General features: G+C 40.5%; 1 protein-coding gene across 2 annotated transcripts; it reads left to right on the top strand.

Moving 5' to 3' along the window:
- Nucleotides 1-31: 31 nt before the first annotated feature.
- Nucleotides 32-21,999, top strand: SEC23IP (SEC23 interacting protein). 2 transcript variants are annotated; one of them, XM_066323488.1, is made up of 19 exons: nt 32-235; nt 3,708-4,231; nt 5,591-5,786; nt 6,350-6,543; nt 7,186-7,275; nt 8,442-8,562; nt 8,899-8,988; nt 9,603-9,744; nt 10,993-11,201; nt 12,212-12,330; nt 12,921-13,091; nt 13,480-13,575; nt 13,753-13,959; nt 14,110-14,265; nt 14,792-14,894; nt 15,823-16,008; nt 16,439-16,601; nt 18,544-18,644; nt 20,816-21,999. In XM_066323488.1, the coding sequence occupies exons 1-18, from the start codon at nt 97-99 to the stop codon at nt 18,623-18,625; spliced, it is 2,988 nt and encodes a 995-aa protein (XP_066179585.1). In that variant the 5' UTR covers nt 32-96; the 3' UTR covers nt 18,626-18,644; nt 20,816-21,999. The 2 variants fall into 2 exon arrangements, with proteins under 2 accessions (XP_066179585.1, XP_066179586.1); XM_066323489.1 differs by lacking the exon at nt 20,816-21,999 and adding an exon at nt 18,729-19,262.
- The last annotated feature ends 214 nt before the right edge of the window (nt 22,000-22,213 follow it).

Here is a 22,213-nt window from a genome sequence, read left to right as displayed (position 1 = left end):
CGGGCCCGCCTCCCGCCCCTCACGGCTGCGCGCCGCCGCCGCCATCTTGGCTGAGGGCGGAAGGGGCCGGGGCAGGGACGTGGCCGGGGCGCGGCTATGGCGGCGGCGAAGCCCGGGGGAGGCACCGGCACCAACCTGCTCTTCTCCTCCTCCGCCACCGAGTTCAGCTTCAACGTGCCCTTCATCCCCGTCAGCCAAGCGCCGGCCGCGCCCGGCCCCGCGCTGCTGCCCGCCGGTACGGAGCGAGGGGGAGCGCAGGGGGTGTGCGGGAGGCCGTCACCGCCGGGAAGGGGCCGCGGGAGGCTGCGGGCCCCGGTGCGTGTGGGCTGACCCTGCGCTGGGGCTGCCCGAGCCGGCTGTCTCTGCTGGTGCCTCAGGAGAGACGCTGCTCGCGATTAACATTTTCCGCTTTCCGGCACTAAATTTTTTCTACTTCCCCCTGCTTATTGCTTGTGTGTGTGGTTTTTAGCGTTGTGTCTAAGGACGGGCGCTGATCATCGCGCTTCCAGCCCAGCGACACGTCAGTGCTCTCATTCAGTGTGTACTTAATGTTTTCGCGTTTTTTAAGCCCTTCTCTCATCTTATCGTCTCTTTTCCCGGTTTGTAAATAGCACGTTAAGCAGCCACCTTAAATATCCTTGCTAATTTAATCCTGGTTCTAATATCCTTTTCTCCTAAAGCTTTAATGCTGTTCCCAGCACTTGTGTGTACAACTTAAAATCTGATGCTCAGGCAGTTTCAGATAAAGGAATGGATTTTTCTGGGAACGTGTTCAGTCAGATATTAAAGCTCGAAACATTAGAAATGCATCTAGAAACCAGATCGTTTAAATTTTACCGTATTGTACGTGTTGGGATTGGACTAACGACCTCTGAAGGTCCCTTTTAACCCAAACTGTTCTATGCTGAGTCTTCAAGGCTTCATTTCAACGCTGTTGTATCCCAGCTAAAACAAATATTAATATAGCTGGAAATCAGTGCAGTAGTTCTCTGCAGATTTAATAAAATGTTTGCTAAATATGACTTTGGAATAGATTTTTAGATCAACTACATTTTTTTGGGTAGGAAGGATAAAAGCATTAAAATATTACTTCTACTTACTTGTGGTGTCTAGATAGTTTTTACGTTTACTGATTGTGCAGTCTTCATAGTTTTTCTTTCATGCAAGTATGCATGAATTTTTCATTAAGAAAATTAAATTTTTAAGTGATCTGGCCAATAGCTTTACACAAATGACTGTCCTGGCAATTTCCTGAACATTTTGAAGCCAGCTGGGAATAAAATCTGTTGGGATTTGATGAATGTGATGAATTTTCTACTTGCTGTGTGACTTAAACTTTGATCAGGTGAGGATTCATGTTTTTGCAGCTGGAGTGAATTTCAGTGTCAGAAGGTTATGCCACATTCTATGTCAGTCCAAGTAAGGCCCATGTCCTGTTCAATGTTCTTTTTCCATAGTCAAGTGTACTCACCATCTGTCCAGCCAGGTGTTGTTTGGATCTTCTTGCTGCATAGAATACTGGCATCATAATTTTAAATTGTGTAAAATATAATAAGAGGCAATTCAGGGATTTGTTTGACGCTCAACAGCCAACATTTGGGAGCTGTGTGCAGTCATTCATTTGTTTATCTGTCGCCAAGAGTGAGTGGTTAGTGGTTTGAGCTATGCAGTTTGACAAAAAGATGCATTTTCTGGCTCAGGTGTGGGTGATGTAACCAATATATTTACTGTAGGTGGGGAGGAGTGTTCCCAGTGAGGACTGATGTCACTTGTGGTTGTCTGGTGACAGCGTGTGAATGACGAAGTTCTGCCTCATGTGGGGAGGGATGTACAGGAGGTTGGCACAGTCACAGGTGAAGAAAAACTGTTCTGTGCATGGGGAGAGCACACACCAAAGCTGTACACTCATTTTTTAACATTCTTATGACGTGCTTCTTTTTCCAACGTAGTTTTTGCAAAAGTAGAAAAAAGTCAAGATAAACAGTAATGTTTTGTGTTGGAAACTTCGTGTGGGTACCTATATATCTATAGGGGTTTTTTGGTTTTTTTTGGCAGAACTTTTGTCAACCTCATTTTGCAAGGAAAGCTGCACTTAGGCTAAACCTCCAAAACCTATTTGAAACTGGAGACTAGTGGGTGTTTTGTGAATTTTCGTTTGCTAAAGGCCCTGAGAACTCTTGAGCACACTGCTGCATGTTTATGGTGGCCAAACAGGGTGAGATGAAGGGCCTGCTCTGCTGCCAATTGTTTGGGAAAGCTGAGAGCTGGCAGTGTGGTTAGCAGTGTGCATCTCTGTCCCACACTCTTTATGAAACGTGAAAGGAAGGTGGGTTTTATTGTTTAGAAGCTGTGACCTTTTATATAGTATAAATGGCTACTGCTTGCAGCTGGGAGATGATCTCCAGGCCTGATTTCAGAGTGGCCATTGGGTCTAAGGGGTTTCAGCCTTCTCCACAAAGAGATTTTGGCTTTGTTCCTTCAAGTGGGATGGAGTGCTGTAGGTGAAAGCAAGAGGAATTGATAAATGCAGGTGGTGCCTCAAATTGACACCATCTGCACAGACTAAATAAAAGATGGTTAAAATAGTTCTTTTTAATCTTGGCAGCTGAGTCTGTTATGATTAATTAATTAGAACAGCAGCTTCCTAGGGAGAGTTCTCAGTGGATTCCCCTGTACTCCCTTGGTGCTCCCTATTACAGTTGTGTTGGCTGTGGATAAAGGCATTTGTTGTTGGCTGCAGAGGCTCTTGGTCTCTGCCTGGGGGCTGAGCAGCAGAGATGCTCTGTGGTGGTCTCCCCACAGAGATCCCACCTGGGATCATTTGATTGCCAGGCAGGTGAAACACTGCTGGTTCCTGCAGGTAACACTGACTTGCAAGGTGCTGTTCCCTCAGCGGGCAGGCACTGCTGCTCGTGTCATCACAGCCTTAGGTGTGCTGACTGTGAGACCTCAAATCATGACAAACCTCCTTTTTCCCACTTGTTCTTAGATCACAGCAAAGTAGAAAACTGGCATTGATCAGGACCTCTTTTTATATATTTTCTCCATGCGAAAGGGCATTTGTGGCCTTGCATCTTTTTAAATCCTCTTGTGCAATTATGCATAACGGGGACTGATTTTTCTGTGTCGGAGCTGTGGTTTTTATGCAAGTCTAGAGTAAGATTTTTAGGGAGAACTGGAGTAAGTCCTGCTCATTAAGTGGCTTGGGATCATGAGTTATGGCCACCTTGCAAGTCAGATGAGAAACCTTGAGAGGGCTCTGCTGAAGGAGCCTGAAGGTTTAACCTGTAGGTTTAGCCTATTTAGGAATGGTTATAATCTCTATCCTAAAATTGGAGCATAAAGTCCTATGCTTAGTAGCTGTTTTTGTGGTGAAAGGGTATGACCCAAGGTTGTTCTTGCATTTGAGGGATTTTTAGGGCTTGGCAGATTGCCCTGGGAAGGTCCGGACTCCAGTTGTACTTTGGTTTCTTATTTAATATTTGTTGCTTTTTCTGTGTACACTAGGTGACTTTCAGGGTCCATTTTAAGTGTTCTTGAAGACTTGGTATCTTTTGTTTCATTTTATGATGTGCTGAATCAAGGATGTGTAAGCTTTATGGGGACCAACAGTTGTGGCCATAGCTGATGGTGTAGCAGAACATTCTGACCCCAGACAGTGATTTGAAGCTCTCAAAAGATCTCTGGTGACCCTTTTGTTTTTGCAGATGATTCTGCAGATGTTGGGGAAGAGGACAGCTTCTTGGGTCAGACGTCAGCCAGCCCAAACCCACCACAGACTTTCAGCTACTTCTCTCAAGTTCCCAGCAGCAGTGATCCCTTTGGAAGTATTGGGCAGCCCCCCTTAACAACTGTCTCAACCCCAGTCGGAGCACCAGCCTTCTCCAGACCTCCCACTTCACTTCCACCCGTGTCTGGGTCACAGGATGGGCAAAACGCCTTCTCACCACATATTCCCAAATCCCAGACTTACAGTGCACCGCCCACTTCCCAGGTGGGAATGGCTCCCTACCAGCCCTCTCAGCAGAGCTGTCCCCCACCTGCCAGCACTGCCCTGCCCTCGGGGACCCCACAGCAGCAGGGCTACAACCCCTACAGGCACACCACGCTGAGCAGCAGGGCCAACCCCTACCTCACCCCACCGCAGCTGCAGCAGAGCCACCCCCCTGCCACAGCGTCCCCTGTGCCACCCGTGCAGATGTACCAGACACCCCCGGGGCCACTCACACAGGTATGTGGCTCCTTCAGTCGCTTTCCTCTTTCAACTGTGTGTTTTAGAAGAAGTCTTGAACCGTTTATAACAGCAAAAGCTTTTCACTAGAAGTAGCTTGGAACTGTCTTTCCAGGAAAACTTCCTGATCTTTGAAGTGAGTGTACCCCGAGGCTGTTGCTCTGTGAGTCTCTGGGCACCAGGAACAAAGGCAGGTTGTGAAGTTGTGTTGCTCTTTTCTGTGGGTTTTTGAGTTTGCTGAGTTTCAGCTGTGCTGCTGCAGTTTTCGTGCCTCAGCTTTAAATCGGGTCATTCAGCCATTTCAAAGATATGGGCTAAAATCTTTTTTTAAGTTGGTTTTGTTGGTGAAGCCAAAGCTTTTTGTAACTAAGTCACACAAAATTGTCAGCAAACTCTTTGAAACACATTGGTTGAGGATTTTTTGTGATATAAAGCAGAAGTCTTCATTCTTTTTTACCTGCACAAAAGCATTATTCAAACAATGCCAATGGGTTAATAAAACCTGGTACATTTGCCTTGAAAACAGCAAAAACTGTTTTTATTTTAGTCTGAGATATTACTGTATTTCTGCTATAATGAATTAAAAATGTGAAGGTTATATACTGATGAAACATAGCAAAGGCAGTAGGACATAAACAGTCTGGAATTTTAGATTATAAAAGTGCAGAACTTCTGTTTGTTGGATTTTATATGTTGTACAATTTTCTGGTGCCCTTTTTTTCCTCCTTTAAATATGTATGACCAAGGCAGTTCCTACTGCTGACATCTGTTGCTTTTAGTTGGACTGACTGGGATTTTTGTACAATTTGTATGAAATCAGCTTTATGTAGGCTGTAGACCCTTTAAAAATCAGTTACTTTTCTTGTGCCACTGATGCTGCATTTGAGTTTGAAATCTCTCCATTCTGGTCACTTTGCAGGAAGAGAGCTATTGCTGAAGTGGCCACTTTTTAAAATCAGGAGTCTTTATACAAAAGTATAATTATATGTAAATGAAAAATGAGAAGATTGTGTTTTTATTTTCGTGTCAAATTTTGTGGCTGTAAGAAATGAGTTCAGCTCAAGTTTTGAAAATTTAAGAGAATGTTTGAAATCTCACTGATTTTAGGTAATCATAATGCTAAACCAAGGCAGTTTTTAACAGTGTTTGTGGTAATGAAATTCACATTCTTTCTCAGTTTGAGAAGATGTAGGTTCTCAAACACATGGTAAGGTGGACAATATTTTTAGAATGGAAGGTGATGTTCTCGGGAAGGTAAACATGTTGGAAATAAAGGTTTAGAGTATCCCCTATAGCGAAGTATAGAAGAGTTCTGTAAAACCCCTGTGAGACTGAGGTACTGAGCCCATCTCTTTTCAGTTTCCACAGTCCCAGTCCCAGCTCCAGCCTGCCAGGCCTGCAGGGCCCCTGGTCCCAGCCCCTCCTGTGCTGCTGCAGAACCAATACGAGCCAGTTCAGCCCCACTGGTTCTACTGTAAGGAGGTGGAGGACAAGCAAATCTGGATGCCATTCAGCATTCTGGATTCTGCAAAACTAGAGGAGATCTATAATTCTGGTAAGTCCTGTCTTATCCAGAGGTGAGCAGAAGGACTAAAGGAAAGTATTAGGGTAATGCCACTCATGTGTGTGGCAGTAATAAGTAAAGTCTTGAAAATGTATTTTGTGCCACTTAATTTATTTCACTGACATCCTCACTGCTTGATGCTATATCAGTGTTGAGGTGTATCATCCTAAATAGGTATCAGATTTTCATATAGAATTCTCTCCATATATATAGATTCTATATAAATAGATATATATTCTATATCTATCTATATTTTATAGATAGATATAGATATGTGTATTTTATAGACATATATAATTCTATAGATAGTAATTTGTGTCTTGAGTTGCCTTTTTGTTAAACTGCCGGTTACTTATGGAATAAATATTTGTATTTGGGAGTTTCTCCTAGCTTTTTGTTGTGTACAGAGGCTGTAGAAGCATTCTAGAGGCATCACAGCATTACAAAGCTTCTCTGCCATGGTGTGACTGTCACCCCTAATGTCCTGGTAGATCCCGGGGGTGGCTGGGCTGTGTCAGTGTGGTTGGTAACCAGGTGTGGCTGTGTGTGTCCAGTCCAGCCTGACCCCGAGAGCGTGGTGCTGAGCACGGACGGCGGCCGCTACGACGTCTTCCTGTACGAGCGCCTGAGGAAAGCCGTGTACTGGGACGAGGAGCCCTCGGAGGTGCGGCGCTGCCTCTGGTTCTACAAGGGGGACAAGGACAGCCGCTTCATCCCTTACACCGAGGACTTCAGTGACAAACTGGAGGTCAGTGAGGCACAGGCACCTGTCGCTGTTAGGGATACTAAAGAATGAGGCAGTCAGCTGGAGGTCAAGCAGGAAAGCTCTATTTTAATTTTTGTGACTCCACATATATACACTTTATCAGAAGGCAAAAGATTGGCTACATTGCCACTTCTTCGACCTCATAGGTGAACATCACCATCAATCACAAGACTCCTCCCAGAGGAGAAATATGTAAACAAAGTAGATAATTCTAAATATTTCCATGAAGCTGTGTGAGAATCTCCACCACCAAACTGCAAACACAAGGCAAGAAAACTCAGGGCAACAGACACTTTGGTAGCTGGTTGTGTTAATCACCTTAGAAACTCTTCTTTCTGTTCTGTGGATAATTTCAGAATGCACTTTCTGGAACATAAGCAAATCCTGGAAAGAGGATCTTTTCAAAAGATTCAAAAATGTCCAGAATCTTCAACAGCTTCTAGAAGACCACATTGCTCCTGCATCAGTCCTGCACTGCTCTGACCTAAAATCTGCTTTTGTAGCTCTATGTGTGACGTTTTTATATAAAAAAGTAATGTAAATTTGAACTGTAGCATTACATGAGGCCACAAAATACTGAGAAGGTTGCCATGCTGATTTTGTGTAACTTGTTTACTGTTCCAGGCAGAATATAAAAGGGCTGTAACTACAAATCAATGGCATCGGCGACTCGAATTTCCTAACGGGGAGACAATTGTTATGCATAATCCCAAGGTAATAGATTTTGGCAATTGTATCTTGCAGGATTCATTAAGGGGGAGCAAGCAAATGGATGGAAGCATAAATTGAATGTGGTCTTAATCTTGCATGAAAAGTACCAGTTGGTTGTTCTGGGTGTGTGTGCATTAAAGATGATCAAGTTTACAGAACACTGAACTTGTGCTTGCTTCAATGTGCTGTCATGTGGTTAAAACACAGTGCTTTCTGAAACCTGAAGAGAATAAGGGTTTACATAATAAATATTTTGGCTAAGTGTAACTGGCAGCAAATGGTAAGAAATTTAAATTAGTTTAACCTCAGTCTGTCCCAAATGAAAGATAATTAAAATGAAGAGCTTTCATGTGGAGAAGAGCATTAATCTAGCTATAAGGTAAATAGCTCCTTTAAGGCCTGACAAGATTTCTGCTTATTTTCAGGCCATAAGAAAGTATAGCAAGACAAGCTTTAAAAGTTATTCTGCTCTGTAAACAGTCTCATGTGATTAAAACATGGACTTCAGCCTTATTGATCAATGCTGTTAAATGTTCACTTATCACAGATGCAGTAATTAACACCCAGAACTATCCAAGGGCCAGAAAGGATCATAGTTGCTCCTACTTAGTGTTTAATAATCCTGGTTAGGGAATTGCATCAAGAAAAATCTAGAGAAGGAGCATTTAAACCACTTGGTCATAAAATGGTCAGAATGGTCATAAATATGAGTTCAGACTGTAAGTCCTATAAACAACTGTACAATTGAATTCCTCGCTTTTTAGAGTTTCTGGACTACTTCAGATGCTGTTGTCCTTCCCTGAAAAGCACTGCACTTTTTATTTCCCTTTTTCTCCTTGTGATAGAGTTATTGTAAATCAGGTAGCATTCAATTTGCTCACCTTAGCAGTAATTTGATAAGGAACAGTGGATACTGGAGACTAGGAAGGAGGAGCTTGAATAATGCTTGGCTGTGGAGGTAAAATGGTTCAGAGTCACTGAGCAGACCCAGCTTCACCTTGTGGTTACTTTGAGTCATCTGTTTGCTTTTCACACTAATGAGGATTTTGTGGAAGAAAATATTTGATTTTCAGATGCAAAAATATGTTCAGCCATACAGTGCTTTCAGACTAACAGTATGAGTCATGAGGGTTTTCTGTGGTTGGAATTGGACACTGTATTTGTTGCAGGTCATAGTCCAGTTCCAGCCTTCTGCCACACCAGATGAATGGGGCACCACTCAAGATGGGCAGACAAGGCCAAGGGTAGTGAAACGTGGAATTGATGATGACCATGATGAGATTCCTGATGGTAGGTGATGAGGTTCTGTGTACTTGGGTCTGCACTGGGAGCAGTCAGTTTGGATCTGTGCAGAAGGTAGACAGTAGTTGGTGGGGTGGCTGTGTGCTGGTCCTGCCTGGAGTCTAAAGATTAAAGTTATTCCTTCATCTCAGCTGCTTGATGAGGTTATTTGGTTTTGGAGTGTTTTAATCAAAGGAGTCCTGTGGGCTCTGTTATGTCCTTAACCATGTTATGTACTAGGCTTTCTAAAATAAGTGTGTATTACACTTCCTACACTTTGAACTTCACTCCTGCAGTACATACTGGCACTCTGAATGTTTTCCTTTTTTTTTTTTTGTTCTACAGGAGAAATGTCCCAAATTGACCATCTGGTATTTATGGTTCATGGCATAGGTCCTGTGTGTGACTTGAGGTTTAGAAGCATTGTTGAATGTGGTAAGTTTGGGCTTGTATAATGAGCAGCTGTATTCTTGCTGTTTAAATGTGGCTCTCTTTAGCTCATATTCAGATAAGCATGTGTTTATAATTTTTTTTAAAGAAAAGTCTCTAATGTTAAGAAGTTCGGTTTTTTCATGACTATTTTCCAAAGGCAGAATCTGTGTTCTGAAGCTTTAGCTGTTATTATTAGTACTCAGTATCACACTTGCAGGGTGATTTGGGTTTCAGGATGTGTGGTGAGGGGTTTTTTGGTTGATTGTTTTACTTTTTGTGGTGTGAGTGAATGTGTTTGCTTTGTGTGGTGTGGTTTTGTGTTTGCCTTTTTTTTTTTTTAATACACTCCAGTACAGAGTGTCTTAAGAAAGCTCTGTCTGGTTATGGTGTGAACTGGCAGGCAGGGTGAGATAAGTTAGAGCTTGCTAGAAAATCCACTCTAACGCAATTTGTACTTTCTTATTGTTAAAATAGTAATACTTGAAAAGATATTTCCAGTTTTCAGTTTCCATCATCTGTATTCTGACTATTTTGTGAAACTAAGGGGAAGGAGGGACTGTTTATGTGTTACTTGAGTACTGCAGCTATCAGATTTTCATTATTTTTTTTCTTCCCAGTTGATGATTTTAGGACTGTTTCTCTGAAGTTGTTGCAGACTCACTTTAAGAAAGGTTTGGAGGAGCGCAGAGTGAGCAGGGTGGAATTCCTTCCAGTTCATTGGCACAGTTCTCTGCATGGAGATGCAACAGGTGTAGACAGGTGAGGGCATTGCTTAATGCTGAAAACATCTTCAAAACTGCTTTTTAACAGGTTATGGAAAGTGGAGAAAAAGAGCAATTCATATGCTCTGCAGGCTACATGAGTAAATGTATGACTGGATTGGAGAATTGCAGATTAATTTTTTTTTTAAATTAACATTTTGATGAGGAGTATTTGGAAAGCTGGAAAGGGATGAGGAATATTTCTCTGGTTTATTTTCGTGCACACAACTTTGCAGTACTGGATTTGCATCAGAGTGCTTGATACTTGATGATGAGTGAGTGTGTAGAAATTATGAACACATGGATAAGGTGGTGAGCCTGGACATGTTTTGTCTGTGAGGTGTAGACAATTTGGAGTGGAGAGTTTTCTATTCTTTACTTGCCTGCAGTCTGAGTTTGACCCTGGGAGTTATTTCTGCGGAAGGGATTGAGCCCTCTGTCCAGTCCTAGAGGAGTGTCTGAATTATTAAGCGCTTGAGCTAAGGGGTCCTTGTTTTGAAGCAAAGTATCTATTTTTGGGTAGGAGTGTTACAGCATTTAAAAATCTGTTTTAAAATCCCTTCTCTGTGCCTACCCCTTTACTGTGATTTCACATTCCAAGCTGTATCCCTTGCTCAAAGCTGGACAAGTAAAAATTGTGAGGGTGACAACCTGTGCCACTTAAAGTGATGCTGATGTTCTCCAGACTGTTCTAGTTCAAGTCAAATCACACTGCTTTCCTCCAGCCTTGGTGTTTTATTTGCATTTGAGCATTGCATGAGGAGGGATCCTTATTCTATTAATCAAACCAGGCAGTCTCAAGTCTGTAGCAATTCCACTGCAGCTGTCTTGACTCCAGGGAGGCAGATGGTGATGCCAAGCTTTTTCTTCAAAAAGAGAGCATTTACCACTATTTGATTCTAATTTTACATGTTAGTTCCTTTTTCTCTTCCACTTCAATCTGCTCACCAAACTTCCCTGTTACTTTGAGAGCAATGTTGGAATAGAAAAGAGGTTATTTCAGGCATCCCTTCTGCCTGGAGAGAAAAAGAAAAAAAAAGGAGCTGTATCTTTCTCAAATATTACAATCAGCAGGTAGTATTAATGTGTGAATATGCAACAAGGCCAGAAGGCTGTATGTGGTTTAAAAATCTCTTTAGAGACCCTTTTCTGTAGCATTTACATTGCATTAATTTCAAAAGCTAACAAAGCTCTCACGAGTGTTCCTTTAAAGCCTTTCATGCTTAGAACGATTCTGTGTTGCCAGGAACATAAAGAAAATCACTTTGCCGAGCATCGGTCGCCTGAGGCACTTCACCAACGAGACGCTGCTCGACATCCTGTTCTACAACAGCCCCACCTACTGCCAGACCATCGTGGACAAAGTGGGCATGGAGATGAACCGCCTCTACGCGCTCTTCATGAGCCGCAACCCTGACTTCAGGGGGGGAGTCTCTGTGGCCGGCCACAGCTTAGGTGATTGCCTGGGGAGTGCTGCTTTTATCCCAGATCAGCTCCTCTTGAAGGGAAAATGGCCCCTTGGTAGTGCATAAGACTCAAATTAGCTGCTAGGGCATGGCTGTCTTTCAGAAAAGAGCTGACAAACTCCTTTCAACAGCTGAGTATATCAGGCTTTGGGAGAAAGTTAGGGAAGCAGGGAACCCCTTAAAACATGAGAAGCTGGACAGAGCACCGCAGATCCAACCAATATGGTTAACATATGTTCTCCATTTATTTCGTCTAAAATGGCAGGTTATATACACTTCAGTATAGTTTACAGTTACAATTATTGTCTCATTGGCATACAGCATAAGGAGAAATGCAAACAAACATTGTTTATCTCATTCTTAAGGTGGCTAAAGTGTTCACACTACAAACTATACTTATTAATACCTAGAAAAACCACTGTCCCATGTGCATACCTTAACGTAATTTCTTACTGCGCCACAGGCTTCACAGGCCTGAATCTGGGACCCAGGCTGGGGTAGCTCAAACCTCAATCCAAATATAAATCATGCCCTTGCTCTCTAAAAAGTTCTGCTACAAGTTAGTACTTCCCTTCTTGAAAACTTAGTGTCTAATCTGTGTTTAAAAGTCAGCAGGTTATCTAGTGTAATGTTAGGTGGGTGATTTCCGTGTCTCAGAATCTCCACTTAGTGAAAGTACAATCATTTTTTGGAAGATAAGAATAAGTGTTAGAGCAGCATATCGACTTACTGGTTTGGACTGGAACTTTTTCTCCCATTCGTCAAGCAGTCTCAGGTATTTAAGGAAAAATAGTCAGGGTAACTACATAAAGCATGAACAGGGAAGAAAAGGGATTTTTAGCTGAGAGTGATTACGTTCAGGTTAATATATTTAATTCAGCCATCTCTTTTGATCAAACCATACTGTGACATTACTATTGCATATAAATCTTGCTTAAGATTTAGGGACAGGAAAACTTGATATTTTTTTCCCAAATCAACTCTAATTCCTGTTTGCAGGTTCCTTAATTCTGTTTGACATACTCTCTAACCAGAAGGACTTGGCTTCATCAGTAAATTCTGGACCATTCTCTGGTGTTAATGGGAGTGTGAAGGACATGGCTGTTCATGATAAACAGGTAATTTGCATGCTGGTATTTACAGACCAATAGATCTGATATTTTCAGTAATTTTTTTTCTTAACTTTTCAGAATTTATTAGCTGAAAATTAGTGGGTTTTGATAGCATGTTAATGTTACATGTTAATGTTAATGGGAAGGTGCTGTTTTGTAAATATTGTCATTTCCCAGGACAAATTGATTAGATCTCTCTTAATTTCCAAGTAGTCCAGTAATGAGTTTTGATGGTGAACATCAGCTTTGACCCTTGTGAACGTGTAACTTGGTGTAACAGGATCTAAGTGGTGAGGGAGATGTATAAAAGGGAGAGAATCTGTGTTTAAACTAGAAATGGTGGCCAGTTGTTTGAGGGATAAAAGGAGGCATTTTTGAGTGTTTTGTCTCTCACAGTAATTTTTAAATATTTATTTTGCAGGTCTGTTTTAGTGGAAAATCTGTGTCACTAAAAAATCTGTTTCACTAAAAAATGGATATATATTCACAGAGCTAGCTTGATAATGTTTTTAAGAGAAAGTAGTTAAACTTGGTTTTGCTTGCTACTTGTTTTCCGCTGTTAGAGGATGTGATTGTTTCTGTGCTGTTTTGTTGAGATGACTGAAGATACCAGTTCCCTGGGCTCCTCCATTGCTACTTCTGCTGATGACCTTTGTGAGCCTGAGGCAGAGGAGGATGTTCCTACTCTGCAGAAGACTCTGGAGATGCTCAGTTTGTCAGAGTACGTGAGCACCTTCGAAAAGGAGCGGATCGACATGGAGTCTCTGGTACAGAAATGTTCACGTGGCTTGTAGGGGTTACCCAGGCTGTGAGGTTTATGTTTGGGTTTTCTCGGTGGTGTTTTGTTTTTCCTTTCAGTTCTGTGGCCATGAGAACAGTTGTAAAGACAAGATAATCAATGCATGGCTTGAAGACTGAATGTTCTGCAGCTCTTGTTGTTTTTTTCCTTGCTGTGGTGTATCCTCCCAGTTATGTCAAGGCACTTGGTGTCATGTCTTTTTAATTTTTTGTATTTTCTGTAGCTTTATAAATTGACTTAACAAAATCAGAAGTAATTGCCAGTAAGAAATTACTCATTTTACTAGAAAAGTTGTAAGTACTTTTTCTACTAGAAAAATATGTTTTGATGTGTATATTTGGTGTTTGTTTCTTTAGCTCATGTGTACAGTTGATGATCTGAAGGAGATGGGGATACCTCTTGGACCAAGAAAGAAAATAGCTAATTTTGTAAAAGACAGAGCAGCCAAGCAGGTAAATACATATTTCAGGATGGAAATAAAAAGTTGTTAAGCAAATGTAACTAACTTCCTTGCTGTGAAGTAGCTTCTGTTCTTGAACACTCTTGTTAACGTCCTAGATATTAAAGCAATTTTGACAACTGTGAAATTAACTTTTTTTTCTCCCTAACTTTAAAACTTTTCTCAAAAGGAACAGAAGAAAGCAGTAGCAGAAAAGAAAGCAGTGCTGGCTGCCACACTCCAGACTCAAGAAGATGCCCAGAAACCAAAAGAGGCAGTTTCTTCTGTCTCACCTTCAGAGTCTGGTCAGATGCACTCAAAGAGGAAGCTCCCAGTTGGTGCATCTGTGTCTTCTGTGAACATTGACTATGAGTATTTTGAAGTTGGAACTGGCCAGGTGAGACTACATGGATCTAAATGATTGGATCGATTCAAAGGATTTGATCAATCCTCTTTTCACTGTATTTTTTTTATGTTGATGACCTTTTGCTTCTTCCTTTGAAGCTGACAGTTCTGAGAGATGATGTGTCTGATTTCTGTCTGGTAGGTTTCTGTGGTTTACAGTGCACTGGACTTTGAACCAGATATTTTCTTTGCTCTTGGTTCCCCTATTGGTGTGTTCCTGACTGTGAGGGGTGTGGAGAAGATTGATGAAAACTACAGGCTCCCTACCTGCAAGGGGTTCTTCAATATCTATCACCCAGTGAGTAGCAGTACTTTTGAGATTTGATTTTAGTTGATTTAGATGACAAAAAGGCACAACACTAAGTTTTACCTTTGGAGCACTACATCTCTTGTTGTTCTTTTGTACATTTCCAGGCATGGGTTGTTTAGATAATATTTGCCTTGGTTATTTTCAGAATTAAGGAAGTTTGGGAGGTTTTTTCATTGATTTGTAGATTTTAATGGAATATTTGTATTTTTACATGCAGTGTTTGTTCTCTGTCTCATTTTGTTTAACAATTCAACGGTGACACATTGATAGAGATTGAGTGCAAGGAAATCTTGCTGTCATGTTTCCTCATTAGAGTCTCCTTCAGCAGGAGAACAAGACTAAAGTAGTTCATCAACCTGCTTAATATGTCATTAACTGAATTTCTGCAAATTCAAATAGTGCAGAATTCAAAAATAGTTGTCTATAAATCATAAATAGGGATTTTTTTCACTGAAATGTGATAATTAGAATAATTTTAAAGGTAACTAAACATCCATGTGTTCTCTCTTAACAGCTTGATCCAGTAGCTTACAGGTTAGAACCAATGATCATTGAAGACATGGATTTAAAACCAGTTCTCATTCCACATCATAAAGGCAGAAAAAGACTTCATTTGGGTAAAAAGCAAACTTATTTCATATGGATCCTATTCATTATTTACTCATTTGATGCATTAGACTATTGTAAGACTTTAACAGATTAATGAATATCCTTGGATATCTGACTCCATATTTTTCCTAAACATCAGAGGTGATTCCATCCAGCCCCATAAGTTGGGCATTCACAATTTCATTCAGAAGTAGCAATTGTATTTCCTCCAGATTTAACCTTCTCATTACCAAAGTTCTATTTAAAAATTGCTGTGCATTGCTTGATCACTTTCATTTCTAAGAAGTTGTGAAACAGAAACTAAATTTATTGGTGTCCCTAATGCCCACCATGATGTGTTTAACCCGAGTCTGTTCAGTTTTGGAAACCCTGAAGGAAAAGGAGCTTCTGTAGCCATTGGAGGGCAGGGACTGATTTTGTTGCTCCTGGGTGCACATTAGATCAAGGTGCTCTACTTAAATTTTGTACATCTAATAAGGAAAGTCAGTTTTGCTGTTGTGCAAGTTCACAGAGCCCTCCTGAAAGCCTCTCTTCAGGCACTTGGAGAGATTCTGCAGCATCTGTCCTTTGGAATTGTCCATTAGAGTGAGTCTGCTTTGCTAGATTATACAGGGTACTTGTTTCAGGTTACAGCTTTCTAAAAGTGTGTATAGTAAAGGAGAAAAATATGATCTGTTGGTTTTTACTGTTTTTACTTTGATGTAGGTGGATTCATTGACCCATTCAGTAAGAAGTCAATTGTGTATTAATTGCATTTTACCTAATCTTTTAAAATGGAATAGAGAAGCAAGAAACACACATTTATGACTTAGCAGGCCTATTTCCCCTGGTAATTGGGATGTTTATTGACCAGAATTTCATCATTCTGGTTTTAGTTGGTAATTTTAAATCCTTCTGAATTCAATTTTTGTTTTTTTCTTTTTTTTCTTTTCTCAGAGCTGAAAGACTCTCTGTCTCGTATGGGATCTGATCTGAAGCAGGGCTTTATCAGCTCTTTGAAGAGTGCGTGGCAGACCCTGAATGAATTTGCACGTGCTCATACATCTTCAACCCAGCTGCAAGCAGAACTGGAGAAAGTAGCTAACCAAATTAAAGAGGAGGAAGAAAAGCAGGTGGTGGAAGGTACATGGACACGTTATTGGTTTCCCTGTAACTTACTTATCTCAGATAAGTTAATACTTGAGTATCCCAGTGACCGTTGGCTATTGTTTTTCCTGACCCTGTTAAGGAGGTCTCTGTTAAAAGCCAGGTTCCCACCAAAGCTGCTTTGTCACTCTCCCCCTCAGCTGGGTGTGGGAGAGAAATTACAGTGAAAGCTTTGTGGGTTGGGGTGAGTTCAGGGAGAGATCACTCAGCAGTTACTTCTTAAGAAAACTGTTTAAAAGAAGTAAGCCTAGAGTTCAATCAACCCACGCTGACCAGTTCAAATTCTCTGTTACTGCCTTATCACAAACATTTGAAATTACAGCAGGAAAAGTGGGTAATGTTTCTCAATTATAGACAGGCAGGCTGTGCTTAAATATAGTTTAAATCTGAAACTCTTTGATTTTAGCTGAGAAGATCACTGAAAGCCCAGACCCTCCAAAAGATGAAGATGTTTCAGTGAAGGTCGGGATGCTGAATGGAGGACGTCGCATTGATTATGTTCTGCAGGAGAAACCAATAGAGAGCTTCAATGAGTACCTGTTTGCTTTGCAGAGTCACCTGTGCTACTGGTAAGGGGAAATATCTGTGATTCCAGAAATACTGCTTAGGGGGCACAGTATGTGTAATTGTCCAGGAGTGTCAGGCTCAGAGTGTTGTGCTTGGATGTCACTATTTGATGATCCAATTTCAAAATAAAATCCTGTGTTAACACAGTGAACAAATTTTTTGTCATAAAGACATTGAACACTGTTCTCTTGACCTTTGACATTCCAAACACAGAGTTTTAACTGCAGTCATTTTCAAAACAAGGAGAGCTCTGGAAGCATTTTGACAACCGTAGCTTTTCAAATAAAACTGTTCACGAAGGGTTTTTATTAGACTACAATAAGTGGTAAAACTTTATTGCTTATTCTGGCAGAGCAAAGGATGTGTGAACTATATTTAACAACACCCCTTGGTATGTAATAGCCAACCTTGGGTGTCAGCTGTGAGCTGTGCAAAGTGGTGGTGGTGAGGGAGGAGTGGCTGGTCTCTCATTTGGAGAGTGCTTTCTGTTCTTTCTGAAGGTTTTGATTTTCAGTATGTAATTTGAGCAGCAGGCATTTATTCCAGAGGTTAAAATACAGCTCTGAAGGTGTTACCTGAAGGGTCTCATTAGAGCCATCCTCACTTCCCCGTGGAAGCTCAGCACCTACCAGGAGAGGTTCCCGGAGCTGCTGTGAGCCCTGAGGTGACCCGGTGGTGGCAGTGCCGTTCCACAGGCAGGGCTGAAGGGATGGGAATTCTTTCCACAGGGTGGCAGCCGATCACAGGATTTTAAATACTTGGTACCTGGAGCTGTTTTTGTCATTCGAATAAGGAAGATAAGCACAGTGATGAATGACCCAAATAGGAGAGCATTTTTTTCCTAAGGAATGGTGGTGAAAGCTTTAAATGAAATGCTCTGAGTGTTGGAGAGATTGGAGCTTCTGTGTTGAACCTTCTGCTTGCTTGTTTGCTGCTCATTTAATGCAGAGACCATCAAGCAATATCTGTGCTGAATTGTGGAAAATATGTGTAGTCCCTTAGCTTGCATGTTGAATTCTGTACTGGTGTCCTGCAAATTATGTTCCTCACATTTGGAGGATCACAGTTCTGACCATCTAAATCTCCTTTACTGGCTCCCTATATCATTTATTTTAAAAAGCACAGGAAGCTGCCCTTATCTAACAACTCCTGCAGCTCTGGAACTTTGTTTAAATTTGCCTGTTTAACATTATTTTTTATTGGTACTGTTTATGTATGTTTAAATAGCATTTTATAGATGAAGAAGAAAATTAAGTCTGTTCATGTTAACTTTAAATTCAGATAGCCCAAATCTTTGATTTTTGAAAAGAGGAGGGAAAACAACCACTTTGAAACATGACACTTGAATGATATTAAATCTTTAAATTATTTGAGAGCTATCTAACATTTTAGTGGTAAGGAAGGGAGGAAGACTATGGGTATTTAACATAGTCTGCTTACAATTAAGGACCTGCCAGTTAGAGAAGAATTAAAATATTGCTGCTAGAACTGATCTAATTAATGGACTGGGACAAAATGAGTAGACTGAAGTGTGGAATATATTCAGGAGAAAAATGGATACATTATTTGAGGAGATTAATACAAGGAAGTAGCATCAAAGAAGTGGATAGCGGAGAGGATTTAGAGTTGTAGAATAGGAAGTTAAGGAGGACAGGAGGAAGAAATGCACTAGAAAAAAAGGTAAATGCATAGGCTAGGGTTGATAGCAGAACTAATTCAAAACTTGTGTAGAATTATAGCTTGAAGGAAGTTGATAGAGGTAAGGCCATATTCATGAGAAATAAATACTAGGCCAAGAGGTTGTGCAAACATTTTTAGAGAGCTGAAATAGGATGGAATGTGACTTAGGAGAATTAGAGGATGAAACATACTGAACTAACTTTCCCCCTTTTTTTCTTTTTCTTCCATTTTTCCCTTTTGTTTTATTTATTTCATTCTTCATAGGGGATCTGAAGACACTGCCTTGCTGTTTCTCAAAGAGATATACAGGACCATGAATATCAATCCTGAGCAGCCACAGCATTGATGTATAAAAACATGAATTTGTAAGTTTGCTCTAATGTAACTTCCATGCTCATATCAAATTCAGCTGCAGCTTAGATTCTTTACTTTCCCTTTCTTCTCTGAAGTTTAAATTATGAAGCAGAGAGCCATAAAATGTCATTTTGATTGCAAAAACAATTTCTGGACTTGAATGCAGAGGAAGCCTTTGAATTCTTCCTTTTATTCCCAGAAGATATCTGATGTTAGTGCTTTTGGTACTGGATAATAGTTGTCACTACAAATACAACAAAAGTATGTTCTCTTTATCATGCTTCTCCCTCAGTTCAGTTGTTCAGTGAATAATCAAGAATAGGAAAATTTGATGAAATTGGATATGATGAAACTTCATTTATAGTGCAGTAGATTAAAGAACCCCAACAGTGTTTCCCTGTTGCCATGTCCATAATTGGATGACCACTGGTGCACATTTGCAAGCAAAAGTTGTTTGTCTCCTAAGAACGTGTTAAACATTGCTATAGATAAATTAATGAGACCCTTTTATAGGTCAGTATTTTATTACCTTTTTATAGATTAAGAATTTCAGTCGAACAAGTGAAATGACACAGCATGGAAGCCTGCTTTGAAAAGCCATTAAATACACATTATAATTGAGTATCTTAGATCTGAAATTGAATTGCAGGTGTTTTTATTTTGAGATCTAGGTTTCCAAACTGAGCATCTGTATTGTACCAGTTTGCATCACTGGATGTTACAGAAAAGAAAATACTTTCTTTTGAGAGGCAAGGAAGAAATAATATGCACCTTGCCTTTTTGGAATCATACAAGGTAGTTCCTGATGTATTTCTCCATTTTCAGAAGAACTGATAATGTCAAGGTACATAAATACCCAGCATGAAGAGAAATGCTTGACATTTCAGAGGAATATTTTAGGTATCTTTCATTGCTACCATACAGTTTTAGTACTCTTTTGTAACAGAAAGCTTCTGATGGTCAGTTGATAGCAGCTTTTTTTAAAATAAAATGTCAAGGCTGATCAAATGCATTTCTTTAAAGCGTGGAGAAGTAAAAGGGAAAAGGCACCAGCTGGCTGCACAGCTCTGACAGGGCTGTATCAGTCATCACAATGGCTTATGCACAGTCTCAAGTCACAGTTGCAGATTTTTTTCTCTACTTCTGTTTCTTTATGATGGCTCTGGTTGGAATCATAGGAATCTCATTGCAAAGGAAGTGCCTTTAAGCCTCATTGCAGGGGGGAGTGGGATGTGATGATTTATCAGTGCAAAGCTCACAGCAGTTTGTTGCTCAGCTGCAGCAGACACTGGGATAATTGTGGTTTTTTCATTGAGAACTGCACGGTCAGGGGACAGTGTAGCAGAATGTCACACAGCACAGTCAGGGAAGTCTCTAATTCCATTAGGAATGGCTCAGAGTGTCCCTCAGCACTGGCTTGACTGGACAGTTTGAGACTGAGATTCAGATACCAGAGGCTTAAATGGGAGGGCAGAATGCACTGAAGTGGTGTCATGGGAAGGCTGCTCACCACCAGGATCTTTTCCACATGACAAGAAATGTCTTTACATGTGCTGTTTAAAATATTATCACATCACAAGGAATCTAGAAGAAGTGGAAAATTCTCCCCCAGTGCTAGCAGTCATGTGGGTTCTTTTCCATTTTTTTCTGTTCTTTTAAGATCTTCAAACATGAAAGGTGTGAAGGTAATGGATTATCCAGTGGTGCCTCTGACAGCAACATCCATTTTATTTTGTAGGAGTGACTTGATTTAGCTCTTCTAGACCGTCTTGAAGCTGCTCTTTGTGAAACAGCAGTGTAAGGTTTCATGTAAACAATGGAAATGCACCAGCAAATTAAATCTTGGGCATATAAACTATCACCATCCTCAGCAGGATAATCTATTACCAAAAGCTAAAGAATCTAACAGCTGGTTAAAATGTATAATGAATGACACCCTATTAGCAGTTGTTGAGAGCTTTTGCTGTTCGCAGTTGTAATTGCCAATTTGTGTCCACAGAAAGTACATTTCTGAGGCTTACTCTATGAAAAGTTTGATTTAAAACGTGTATGGATTTTTAGATGTTTTTGAATCCTCTAGAAATCGAATGGTGGCATATTTAATTTGATTAGTAACTCCTGCAGGGATAGAAAACCTGATTTCCTGTTTCCAATATGTCCATGCTCTGTTCTCTCTGCACAGCCCTACCCGTTGCTCCAGAAGACCTGGTGAAAACCCTCTGAAGAACATCTGGTATTTTCATAGCTGCACATGACAGGAGAAGCATCAGAGGATTTTTCCTTCCAGTCCAGAAACTTGCTTGGGTTCCACCTTCTTGTGTCACTTCAAGCAAACTTAAGTTATGAGATGATCAGCACTGTCATTCAGGAGATGGATGGCATGGCACGGTTTTGATCTTAAATCAATTCAGTTGTACTTTTGCCAAATATAAGGTGATTGAAGAAAGGTTTTTTGGCATGCAAATCATAACTTCTCTCCTTCAGCTCTCCTGTCTCAGCTGGCTGCCAGACATATTTGCCTACCAAGGCAGTGTATCCTTAGTCAAAAGGACTTGATGAGGAACAGCAATAATCTACTTTTCTTGACACATTTGTTCGTCCATCTTTAAGAAATGAAATGTGAACTGTAGTTATAACCATCTTTAATACAGATTACACAAACCAGTTCATATTTACTAAAAACTAGCAACCAGAATAATTTTCTTACTATTGTAAGTGTGATGGAGATTATTTTATAAAGACCTTTTTAAGCCTCTGTTAAGAGTTTTATTGTGGCTTTTTTTTTTTTAAGTAAAAATGAACCTTTGACTTTGAAAATATTAGTAGATTGTTACAGCTAGTTCAGTGTTCACATATCCTGAAATGAGGAACGATTTGAAATGACATTTTGATCTGGTAATTATAGAATCACAGACTATTCTAAGTTAATTAAGGCAATTTTAATGAAACTAGGCTGCAGTTGTGAGAACTAAAATACTTACCTTGACCTTGCAGTTTAGCATCTCAGAACAGTTACTGTAAATAGGAACCTGAAGCTTATGGTGTTAGATAATAATCTAGATCCAGCCCTGCAGTCCAGACTCCATTTTCATGTGATGAGGTTGAGGTGAGTCAGGTGTTGTGAAACCCTTGGAATTCATGTCTCTGAATACTGAGCTTCTGTAGCTTTCCTCTGGCTTCAATTTTACACACACATTGTGGCTTTCCTTAATATTAGTGGCTTAACCTTATTCCTGACTATTTGCCTCTGTTATTGCAGTAAACAAATTTTGAAATGCAGTATGTTTTTTTTTCCCTTGATATATGTAAAATACACATTATTGTGTATATAAATTGATTGCTGTAATTAAAATTACCTTACTTCCAGTGGGTCTTTACAACAAGATTTTGTATTTAATCACAAAAAGTAGCTTGGGGGGTTGCTTAGTTCAACTTCCCTGCTTAGGGCCTGGTTCAAGGCTGGAGATCCTTTGCCTGTCTGGCTCTGTTGTAATGTTTCACTGCTAGGATTGCAGGGTTTTTTCTAATACACACTTGAAATTTTCTGGGTGGAGCTCTTAATCTGTGGCCTTTTGTCCTT

This window comes from Sylvia atricapilla, chromosome 8, assembly GCF_009819655.1.
Source record: "Sylvia atricapilla isolate bSylAtr1 chromosome 8, bSylAtr1.pri, whole genome shotgun sequence".
In the NCBI taxonomy this organism is placed as follows: domain Eukaryota; kingdom Metazoa; phylum Chordata; class Aves; order Passeriformes; family Sylviidae; genus Sylvia; species Sylvia atricapilla.
The sequence above is the reverse complement of the archived record's forward strand: the minus strand, read 5'-3'. Positions and strand labels throughout refer to the sequence as shown.

Excerpts from the sequence above, each read along its gene's own strand:
- SEC23IP (XM_066323488.1), top strand. The coding sequence starts at position 97 with ATGGCGGCGGCGAAGCCCGGGGGAGGCACCGGCACCAACCTGCTCTTC. Across the intron at positions 6,544-7,185 it reads ACTTCAGTGACAAACTGGAG|GCAGAATATAAAAGGGCTGT; the intron begins GTCAGTGAGGCA and ends TTACTGTTCCAG. Across the intron at positions 8,989-9,602 it reads TAGAAGCATTGTTGAATGTG|TTGATGATTTTAGGACTGTT; the intron begins GTAAGTTTGGGC and ends TTTTCTTCCCAG.